Source organism: Branchiostoma lanceolatum, chromosome 3 (assembly GCF_035083965.1).
Source record: "Branchiostoma lanceolatum isolate klBraLanc5 chromosome 3, klBraLanc5.hap2, whole genome shotgun sequence".
Classification (NCBI taxonomy): domain Eukaryota; kingdom Metazoa; phylum Chordata; class Leptocardii; order Amphioxiformes; family Branchiostomatidae; genus Branchiostoma; species Branchiostoma lanceolatum.
In genome coordinates this window covers 12,194,998-12,206,211 of record NC_089724.1, presented here as the reverse complement: position 1 = coordinate 12,206,211, position 11,214 = coordinate 12,194,998, and the positions used below count along the sequence as shown (strand labels likewise).

The 11,214-nt window shown below is 40.8% G+C and overlaps 1 protein-coding gene across 2 annotated transcripts; it reads right to left on the bottom strand.

Moving 5' to 3' along the window:
- Positions 1 to 163: 163 nt before the first annotated feature.
- Positions 164 to 11,209, bottom strand: LOC136430310 (xaa-Pro aminopeptidase 1-like). 2 transcript variants are annotated; one of them, XM_066420800.1, is made up of 23 exons: positions 11,064 to 11,209; positions 10,666 to 10,793; positions 8,977 to 9,089; positions 8,437 to 8,492; positions 8,240 to 8,280; positions 8,015 to 8,066; positions 7,732 to 7,875; positions 7,182 to 7,277; positions 6,876 to 6,957; positions 6,401 to 6,531; positions 6,153 to 6,232; positions 5,651 to 5,737; positions 5,088 to 5,138; positions 4,823 to 4,881; positions 4,337 to 4,414; positions 4,023 to 4,094; positions 3,574 to 3,634; positions 3,326 to 3,395; positions 2,625 to 2,729; positions 2,118 to 2,189; positions 1,790 to 1,866; positions 1,406 to 1,504; positions 164 to 994 (listed from the first exon to the last, which is right to left on the bottom strand). In XM_066420800.1, the coding sequence occupies exons 2-23, from the start codon at positions 10,780 to 10,782 to the stop codon at positions 875 to 877; spliced, it is 1,863 nt and encodes a 620-aa protein (XP_066276897.1). In that variant the 5' UTR covers positions 10,783 to 10,793; positions 11,064 to 11,209; the 3' UTR covers positions 164 to 874. The 2 variants fall into 2 exon arrangements, with proteins under 2 accessions (XP_066276897.1, XP_066276898.1); XM_066420801.1 differs by having other exon boundaries at positions 7,732 to 7,872.
- Between the last annotated feature and the right edge of the window lie 5 nt (positions 11,210 to 11,214).

The window sequence follows — 11,214 nt, the reverse complement described above, 5'->3', positions numbered from 1 at the left end:
TTTCCTTTAAACAACATACAAAATATACAGACAGAAACCTTTCAAAGATTCCTGACAAAGGAAAGGACTGTGCCACACTAGTCCTGCATAGGTCCTCGAAAATTATCCTGGGGGTATATGCTACAAACCTGGGTGGGAAAGCAGAAAACAGTTGACCTCTGTATAACACACATGAAACAATTTTTAATTGGAGTCTAGGCAAACTTTGTAACAACCACTAAACCTGTATAAAACCCGCAAGTCTTCAAAGCAATGTTCTCTGCTATATTCAAGCATAATCATCTTCCATCAACTAAGCTGGCCTTGCACATCATGGCACTCCAGCCATCACTTAACAGAGACAGTGGGCGTTATAAACTTCCTGGCACATTTGACCAATTGCTGACGTCACATACAATGTATTTGTAAAGACGTGTCAATGAAGTCACGTGTCTGTAACTCTCGCAAGTTTACGTTCAGAAGTAATTGGTCACTATTGATCCTGAAGAAGGTGACTGGTCGTTGACAATATGATCTGTGAATACCTTAGTGTTGAAAGAAAGTTTAGCACTGTATTATAAGTTGGCCTATTAACAGAACTAATAATCCTGTATATCACTATGCTTAGCTACTCGTAAAAAATTATGTGCATTGTTGTGGCACAAGCTAAAACTGGAAATCTGAGCTACTGGTACAATAAATCCTCCATGACTTGCACTTCAGTAAAATTCTGCCAGGTGGCCGTCTAATTGACCAATCCTGTCTGTCCACCACAATTAGTATTTCAACCTATGATAGCTTGGTGAATAGTGGTTCAACCAATTGGCTGCATGCCCATCAAATATTTCCATTTCTACGTTTTGGCAGAGATGGTTAGGGCTATGGGACTGGTCTATTAGCCCAGAGTTTGTGTGTTTCTTAATAGCCACTGCAGTGCCTCTGGCCTGCCCTGCAACTCCAGCTCCTTCCCAACAACCTCTCTGCAAGTGGTGTGGTAGTCATCCAACCAGCTCACCTGTGTTGTAGAGGAAATAACTGAATTAATTTTGACGTCATCAATCTGTTTCTACTACAATTAGAGGTGTTTGTCGGTCTCTGAAAAGAGCCAGCATCCCCTGGAAAGAAGCTAAGGCCCCGGCGGCCGACAGGAACAGGTAGCCACTTGCTGCCCAATGTGCCCGTAAGCACAGAAGGACTTAATGTAAGCTAGGTCTGCTATGCCTTGGTTTGATACTAGAATGGCTTGCACTTTTCGTTGGCAAAGGGTAAAGACGAATCTTATGGTCCCCACTGGATTGTTTCTATTTACTGAAACTGTCTACCATGTGACAGATTGTTACAGAACTAGACAGAACCAGCATTTATAAAACAAAATATTGCAGTTTATAACAAAAAGAATCTACAGTTCATAGATGTTTCCACGTACCTCCTTCTCTGTCAGCATGCTGGGTTCCAGCAGTTTAGTTTGGATGGGAGCCAGGGTGAGGGGTTCAAAGGTCAAGAAACCTTTGTTCTTGAAGTTGAACTGCAACAGGGAATGAAGTAACAGATTACAGATATCTCTCATTCCATATCAAGGAACAGTCGCACAGAATGAATGAATAGTTTATTGATGTGTTGTACATCACAGCTGAACTGCGTACACTGTACAATATCTTATAAAACACAAGCATGGGAAAAGACAATGATGCCTAGGACATACATTATAATAACATCTATAAATGCTCTTTGAAAATATTGTAAATTTTCAAATAGAAAAACTCTAAGGAACCACTGTAACCACAGAGATGTCCCACTATGCAAACAGTACCTTTGTTTCAGTTGCCTTGACAAGGACAACGTTCTCTATCCTGATGCCAAAGGCCCCGTCCTCATAATAGCCTGGCTCTGGTGTGGAAAACAATGACAGTTGTATCAGTAGAACTGTATACATGTGTAATATAAACACATGTATTTCAAGGTCCCCAATGCTGGTTGCTGGGACAGGTTTTGCTGTGGACATATTTGTCACAAATGTATCCACCCATCACTGCCTCCTAAGATTCCTCCTGTTTTTTGGTGTCTCTGTCCATCAGCTGAAGGCTCATTGACAATTGAAGAAAAACAAAGGAAAGACCCAAATAAAACCCACAACTTACCATCAGTGACAATCATGCCTGCCTCCAATGTGGACTCTGTAAGGGACAACCTGGCACTGATGCCACAGGGCCCTATGGGTGAAATAGATAAATATGATATGCTCCTTGTGTTGGCACAATTATATGCCAGTCAACAGAATCACTTTACTTATGAACATGTACAATGTAGGATATGATTTAGGTAATAAAAAGCGAAGCACAACTTGCACTGACTTAAACCTGAATATCTACAAAGAGTTTGGGTTGGCATTAGGAAGGGCATCCAGCCGTAAAACTCTTGCTACAAAAAAGAATTGCACTTGATGAGGAGTCCATGGGCTCCCCCATTCATGTGCAAGCACGTCCAACCCCCATGTGATGGGGAATAAGAGATGTTAAATTGGAGTGAGAGAGAGAGAGAGTTGTGATGGCTTCATGCATTGACTGGAGAATTCGTAACAGGATCAGTTTGCAGCAAAAAGAGACAATGCCAATGTCTGGATGCAGACCAGACCAGACCGGCTGTACCTTCGTGCACGTTGAGGAAGGCACCCACGCCGTGCCCCGTGCCATGGAGATACTCCAGCCCTACATCCCACAGGTGCTGCCGGGCAAGGGTGTCCAACTGGTGTCCTGGTCACACACACACAACATCTATTGCTTTAACATTACATGCATCTGTATCATTGTATCATGGAATCAGTCTCCAGGATCGAAATTTGCCTGTTGAAACGGAAAAAATTGTCACCCGTCCCTTCCAAATATTTGAACTTTATGACATAAAAATTGATTAAACAGCATTTTTGAAAGCTTATAATGACAGATTTAGAATTGAAAATTGTCAACATGGGCTCCCAAATAATGACAAATTAAATTAAAGCTGGAGACAGCACCGCATGATACAGACACAACAACTTCACAGGCACGTAACAGCAGCTGTATTTTTTAACCCTACATATCTAACCACAAGTATGACAGCCTAGTAAATGATATGTTAGCATTCAATTACTTTTTTGATAAATATACCATATTTTGTCCAGGCTTGGTGAAGACCTCTTTAATGCAGGAAATAGATAACTTTACCAAAGCAATTTACAGTATATTTGTACTTAAAAACAAAACATCAAAATGAACATAGTTTCTATTCCCAAACTTTGCTACTTCATTAAAGATAGCCTAATGACTGTTATCATAATATGATAACCTGATATGTAACTTCCAGTCTTCACCTTTGATCCCATTGGGGAAAACTGCACTAGAGAGACCAATGTGACCCTTCAGTACCCTGGTGAAACACTCCTGTAGAACAGAAGGACACACAGCTTATAGTTAATTTTCTCCTTGTCTCAGTACATTTGCAATCACAACAGGTAACTCTGAAAGTGCATCAAACTTCTACTGGCTAAACTTTACAGTCAATAACAGATGCTTCTGCTCAGTAAAACAGAAGTCTTGGATAGAAACCACCATGACCAACCTTTTCATGTTTAGATGGAGTCCCAAAGTGCACAGTCCTTGTGACATCTGTAGTACCATCTCTGTGTAGTAATAAGATATCATTAAGATGGTAAACTTGCTTGTCAGACACCTGTGACCATTGGCAATCTAGTGTATTTACTTGTGTACCTACTTGTGTTGACATTCTGGGCTTCAATGTGCCCTTATGTTTCAGCCCCAATGATTTTCAGTAAGATATTCAATGCATAGTCAAAATAGTAATTCATCATACTTCTCAGCAATCAGTTGAAGAGGAAAGAAGACCAACTACAATGACAGTTTAACACCTGATGCAAAACCAGTAGGCCGACAGTGACACCTCTTACAAATCTGGTTTAACACCTGTCACAGTTTAAACACAGTATGCTGGCAGTTTAATACTTAACAGGACACTAATGTCTGAGTCCCTGCTACTGTACTACCCCTTACCTGTACTGAGCACCAGAGTCACACAGATACAGCTCCTGGGTCGTCAGGGTTTTGGCTGTTTCCTTTGAGGGCCTGTGTTGGAGAAGCATTAGATGTTGATAAAGTGTAAAGTGGCTGTACATGATCACATGAACTAAAGTATGCCATAATATGCAACCCATCTATATATATATGGATCCCGCAGGACAGGGGTTGTTAAAACACAACTTTGACACATTGGGGGTATCTATAATCCAGTCAAATAATAGACAAAAGACAATTTGCCCCTCTCAGTGCATAAGTACATGTAGTGGTAGTGTTACAATAAAGATTACCTGTAGTGGATAACAGCACCATTGGACCCGACTCCTGAGATAGTGTCAAAACTAAGGCTGACAAAGTCCTCCTGTTCTCTGCAAGAAAAGTGAAAATATAAGATGCACATTAAACCAGGAATCATTTCACTTTTCCAACAGTTTATTACCTGTGCCAGTCAAACTTACTGGACAGGTTTAGTTTGACAGTGTTAGTCATTTTGTACTGAGCTATTCAGATCTACAGGCCAAAGTTACAAATGACTTCTTAGGTGCAGCTCTTTCCATTTCGCAAAAATTATCTAATGTTATGTAACGTTACCAGGTATCTCCAGCTAAGCACCTTATGATACCAAACTGTTCAAGTCAAATAAAAGATATAGATGGGTAGAAATAGACTCAAGTACTACTCAATGGTTTCAAAATGGTGTTTTGTGATGATTATACTTTACGAATGACTGAACTAGAGAAATGATCATGCTGCGCTGCAGTGGGGATATAACTGACCTCCTGAACTGCTCCAGTCTGTCTGCTGCTGTCACCTCATTCAGCTCACCCTTAGGAACCTGGGGAAGAGATCAGTTATGTGATCAGCCATGATACTTCTCTAGACTACTGTATGTCATTTAAGGAGTTGAGCACTCAAGCTCTGCCATAGGCCAAAATGGACTTTTCTCGCCTACAAATTGACAACATCATGTTACATTTCTGGAATGAATAAGCCCACCAAGCAATGAGAGTGTCCACTGCTGTTTATAAAATTAATACAAACCTCTTTTTCCAGCCAAGCAAAATATTCACATAAGGCGACAGCATCTTTCACCTACAGAATGGAGAAGAAAACATTGTGAGAATATGAATACTGTATTGATTCTTCATGATTGTGATGGGTAATAATTTCCTGATCATGTTACGTTGTGAAAAGGAGCTTTGAAACCAGGAACTTGAAAACATTTTGTCAACAATTCTACAAAATGAACAGCAAATACAGTAAATTGACTGTTCAGTTTTTAAAAAAGCAACATTTTTTCCTCAAATGTATGATTTATTAGGAATAACAGAGAAAACACATGTCTGTGATTAACATGATGCCATAGTTGCAGAATCCCATTCATCATTTCAACTACAAATATCCCAGCTACCCATCAAAGTGAGCAGTTCAACAAATACGTGAGCACCTTTACTTCAGTCAAATCTTTGCATTTCTACCTAGTTATTTTGCATTTGTATATTTTGACCAAGTTTAACAGGGCAATAGGATCAGTCAATTGGAGGATCGTATGAAGCAAATTTGTGTAACAGGTAAAACAAAGAGATAACAGTTTCAGAACTCACATGGGCTCTCCTCATACACTTGATTTCTGTGTCGTTCTTCTTGGCTTTGTTCAGACATAGAGGAGACTGCTGGGTTAGTCTCATATTCTGCAAGATAAAAAATTTCTTCCTCTGTACCCATGATAAAGATACTTCTTTTGCAAAGGAACTTAAACTAGTATGTGCTGTCAACCTTAAGAAACGATGACAACAATACAGACAAATACGTGTATCAGGTCCTTTTCTAAACACTTATAAAGGTTTGGATCACCTTGTGTTTCACACTCCTAATCATATGTACTTCATACCAATGACAACAGCTTCAAGACAGAAGGCAGATGATGGTAACAAGTTTGTATTTGCCAAAAGAACTTGAGCCATCTTCCTGTAGCATCAATTAACTGAGAGTATATGTGATTCTCCTTACATACACTGCATAGCAGATAACCTGCTGAAGTGACCCCAGTTGGTATAACTGAAGACAAGCGTCCACAAGTGGTGGTAATTCTTCAGGAATACTCACGTCAGGAACTACATTGCACAGTGCAGCACTCCCTCGGTCACTCAGCCATATCTTCTCCTTACCCACCTCCTGACATGCCACTAGATACAGCAACACGGGGTAGTCAGGATAGATCTAAGCATCTTCCTTTATCATAGATCTCAGATTCTTTTTCAACCTTACTTGCTATCCTTGGTAAATAGGGCAAACAAGTGCTTATTTATGCAAAATACAACAGTTTCTCATTAAGAGGCTTTCAGATTCTTCACCTTTCAGCTGAGCTATGATGTCATCATATGGGTGGATCTCCACCTTCATGTAGTCCTCTGTGTTCTTGTCTGCATCCAACATCAGGTGGGCTCGGACAGCGTTGTCTAACTTGGACTCATCAATAAAGAGCCTGGAGTAGGGACATTACAGATTCTGAACAACACAACATGTAGATGGGTGTAACAGAATGTTTCTCTACTCCAAGTTATTGGGTCTGCTGGGTTTAGGATTAAGTCACACAAAAACATATCCCAAATGCTTTTCTGAAGTGCTGTGAGCTATTTAAGCTGCTGGAGTTGTGGCCCTTTTTTATCAAACACAGGACTGACAACCTTTAATGTTCTCTCTGAATGACTCCAAATTGGAGTTGGACACCAACAAGTAGAGTGGGTTTCAAATACAGTTAAGCCTGCTTAAGGTGTAAATAAAACCTTATTCCAAAAACAGAGGATCTGATCAATGCGACAAGCTTACTTGACATACTCCTTCCCAATCACAGCATAAGAGAAGAAGACTGGATTGAAGTCAATGTCTGAGCCTCTCAGGTTAAAAAGCCCTGGAACAAAAGAAGGGAGTGACAATCACAAATAACTGTTACAAGGTAGCCTCAGAAATACATGCTCATCTCTGTATGATGGTTTTAGCCACTTACCAAGCAAACATCAGCATCTGCAGACTTAGAACAATTCCACTGTGAAATCAAACTTGCATATACTGTATGTTCTTACTGACTCTGAGTTAGCACACTAAGCACAATGTACATGTAGTAGATGAACTCACATGCCACCTCATCCAGAGCAGTGACCACCAGGACAGCAGCTCCCTTTTCCTTCATCTGGTCCCGAGCCTGGCGGACTTTGTCTTGCCATGGACAACCTGGTCATCAGTACAAGAACAACAGTCTGGAAAGGCTAACAACAATACAGACTACCCCCAGTCTCTGCCAGGAAGGAACATAACATACCTCACACTATTCTCAGCAAAACAGAGAGTCTGACATATCATACATACAGTTTACCTATTTCTAGTTTGTTGCTTTGCTTGTTTTGCATAACTGTTAAACCATCTCAAGGCATGACATACTAGTTTTGTATAACAAGTACAAGCTTTTTAAGACTGGACTATTAGGTTTGATCCACTCACGCTAATGCAGACCCCTACTCTTATCGATAAGGGTGGTGGGTTCTTTATCATGCTTGTGTGGCTCTCGTCAAACCTGGAACCTCTGGCTTAATATCACATTGGAAGGGCTGCCTGCCCAATGAGTACAACATAACTTCTGATGACACAGTAATAGGTGGTAGTGATAATTTTCCACTGACATACGTACCTGTGTACTTTGTACTCAACACCATTAGGGGATTGGAGGGCGGTTCAGGTCGGTCATCCCAGACCAGATCAATCAGGTTCTGGTCAGCTGCAACCAGTTTGTGTCCAGATGATTCGAGTTTGCTGGACAATCTTTTCCATTCTTCTGCGAACAAAAAAGAAAGTTTTAACACCAGCAAAAAAAATATAGAAGCAGATTCACAGAAATGTGGCACACAATAAGGTTCCTCCTTTGCAAACATGGCCTACAATATTCCAACAATAATAAATCTCAATGTACCCACCTATGGACATGAGGAATGGGTCCACTCCAACTCTTGCACCTTCAGGGAGAACCTAAAACAGAAAATAAATGTATACAATAACACTTCTTGCAACTGTATTCGAATCTTTATATCAACCTATCAATCTGGACTAGGAAAATGTTAATTACTATTACTTTCTTAGTTTACAAAGTATATGTGTCAGTCTACATTACTAGTAGAGGGACAGAAAGTTATTCTACATACCTTTACAAGCCAGTCTTCTTGAGAAAGTGTTTTAGACATTCCTACAGCAAGACAGATGCACGATTTTTATACATCATGTATTTAATCATTAATCATTAAATATGTTGGCTGTGAGAAATTCAAGGCAATACACATGGAAACACCTGCATGTACCTGTAGATACAATCCTGTCAGAGCTCAAGAAAAATCCCTCTTACCCATTTTCATTAGGGTCCAGTTCCGGTCCATCTGCTGGTCAGCCTGAAGGAAATACCTGCATATACAAACAGTATCATTGCAAGTTGTAACATAAGCTGAGATGTCCATTCCTAACCCTCTGGTCCTAAAGCAGTGTTGCTAACCATGAGACCACCCATATAACTGCTGGAGTGAATGACGATTAAAGATTATCTTATTGATCTGTCACAGTGAAAAATAATATATCAAGTAGCATTAACAACCCAGAAATACACAATATACAGACAGTGAGGGGTCTAGAGAAAAGAAACCCAATGAATATATTTTTGTTGTTGTTGTTGTTATTCTTAATTTTTAGTGCATTTCAATTAGGCAATAAAAAACAAACACAATATAACATTTCAAGTACCGTACTGTACATCAGATGATATACCTAGTGCACAAAATATGGAGCAATCTATCTCTCCTGTATCTAGTGTCCCAGTACAAATCTGCTGCACTAAAGCACCTATACCTACTAGTATATATATATAGTTGTATCAGATGATACTATAGGTTACCTTCCATCGGTCCACATGGCTGCATGAATCTCTGTGACAATAGCTGTTCCTGCTGATCCGGTGAAACCTGAGATAAATGCCCGCCTCATGTCACAGGGAGCAATATACTCACTCTGCAAGGGAAGGAAAGATCTTCATCAAATACTGTGACCAGTATTATGATCATTATCAGACCCTTTCTATCAAATAATTTCAGTAAAAATTAAAAATCTATTACTTCTGATAATACAACACCCCAATACTGAATAATCAAATGCTAATATTTGAGGATTACTGAAGGCAACAGTGCAAATATGACGCTGCTGGTTACTGAAATTGTCAAATTGCAACAAGTTGGCAGTATAAAAACTGTGTATGTTTTAACTCTCAAGTTCAGTTAACAGTAAAAATCTTTCCAAAATCAAATTGATAGAATCCATGATGCATGAAAAGGAAGTTTAATAATAATTCAGGGGTTTATCTAAATCAGGAAAGAGGGGCGCTGCACCCTCTTGTTTCAGCCCAGTTCCCCCTTGTTGAATTCAGATTTTCAACTTCAACTTAATATACCCCCAGATAACCCCGCGAGGGGCAAAGTAGGGGGGGGAGGAGGTCCCAGGCTAAGGCGGGCAGGCCTCCAGCCTGGCGCGGAAAGACTCAACGGTGGGAGCCGTAACAACCGCGCCAGGCAGGGCGTTCCACTCGGGTATGGTGCGAGGGAAAAAAGAATATTTAAATGAGTCTGTTCGGGCGTAAAGTGGTTGGAATTTGAGCGTGTGGCTTCCCCGGGTGCGTCCCTGAGCTGGTTTCAGTAGACTATCTGTATTAATATTAATGTGGTTATTAACTAGCTTATAGAAAAAGGTGAGACGGGCGTTCCTCCTCCTTTCAGAGAGAAGGGTCCACTGCAGGTCATTGAGCATTTGTGTCACGCTGCTAGTCTGCCGGTAGTCATTCAGAGTCACTCGGGCGGCCCTGCGCTGGACGGCCTCCACCGCCTGTATCCCTTTGGTGGTGTACGGGTCCCAGACGGTGGCACTATATTCCAAGTGGGGCCGCACCAGCGCTTTGTAACAAGTGGCCTTGACCCTAGATGGACAATGGGTCAAATTGCGCCGAATGACCCCTAGTACCCTGCCGGCTTTGCTAGTGGCGTAGTTGATATGGGTGTCCCACCGCAGATCATCGGACAGTTGTACTCCAAGATAGGGGTGGGACTTGACACCGGTGAGGGCTTCTCCACTTAGGGAGTACTGAGTTAGGATGGGGTGCTTTTTACGGGTGATATGGAGGATGTGGCATTTAGAGGGATTGAACGACATAAGCCAACGATTTTGCCAATCTGTTAGTGCATCAAGATCAGACTGTAGACCTTGTGCGTCAGAAGGCGTGCTGATAGTTCGATAAATCAAGCAATCGTCGGCAAATAATCGAACGTGTGAATAATTATATTTTAGCTTAATATCCAGCATACAGCCTTCACTCAGCGACTGATTCTTCCATAAATACATAGAATTTGCTCCCTCGCCTGTGTGTGCTCCCTCTTATTCAATTTTTGTAGAAAAAAAACTGTAATATAACAGCCATTGATGATGACTGTAACATGATAATAATCTCAATGTCTATTTCTCAGGACATTGACTATCAAGGAGGTTAAAATAACCTCCTTGACAGTATAATATATTTTTTCAGGTTGTGAATTTCCCATACATGGTGTGCATCTCCTGACGGTATGATGTAGGCGTTCAGCTTCTCACAGACGTATTGGTTGTTCTTCATTGCAGCACGCAGACGCTGCAGCAGGACAGTTGTATTCTTTGCAGTCATCTTGTGTCCCTCTAAATGAATAGAAAATAAAGATATTTTAACTTCATAAGTGGAAATACCTTTGTTTGATTCCCAAAATGCCTGGCCCTTGGTCTCTGGTTCAATATAAATGCAATGCAAAATCTAACAGAGACAGTAACCATTCATTAGTGCTTTTCAAAGTTCCTTGATAAAAACCATAACAGATGTGCGTGAACAAGGAATTATTATGGTGTGAATGACCCTTGGAATGACTACGCGTTTCGCACACCACACTTCTCGACGCATGAACATAGGCCTACCTGATCGTTTCCAACACTGATCAAAAACAGCACAGAGCTCTTCAAAAGTACAGGACTACCACACCAGGACCTAGATTTTAGTTTATTATGCTATTTTCTGCACCAGCTGCAAATATTTACAAACGGTCGGCCATCTTGTAAACTACCCAAG

What these genes read in the sequence shown, in the direction of transcription:
- LOC136430310 (XM_066420800.1), bottom strand. Translation starts at nt 10,782, where the DNA reads ATGACTGCAAAGAATACAACTGTCCTGCTGCAGCGTCTGCGTGCTGCA. An exon ending in CTGGACCCTAATGAAAATGG is followed by an intron (nt 8,281 to 8,436) that starts GTAAGAGGGATT and finishes GTCTTGCTGTAG; the next exon opens with GAATGTCTAAAACACTTTCT. An exon ending in TGCTCTGGATGAGGTGGCAT is followed by an intron (nt 6,958 to 7,181) that starts GTGAGTTCATCT and finishes CTTTTGTTCCAG; the next exon opens with GGCTTTTTAACCTGAGAGGC.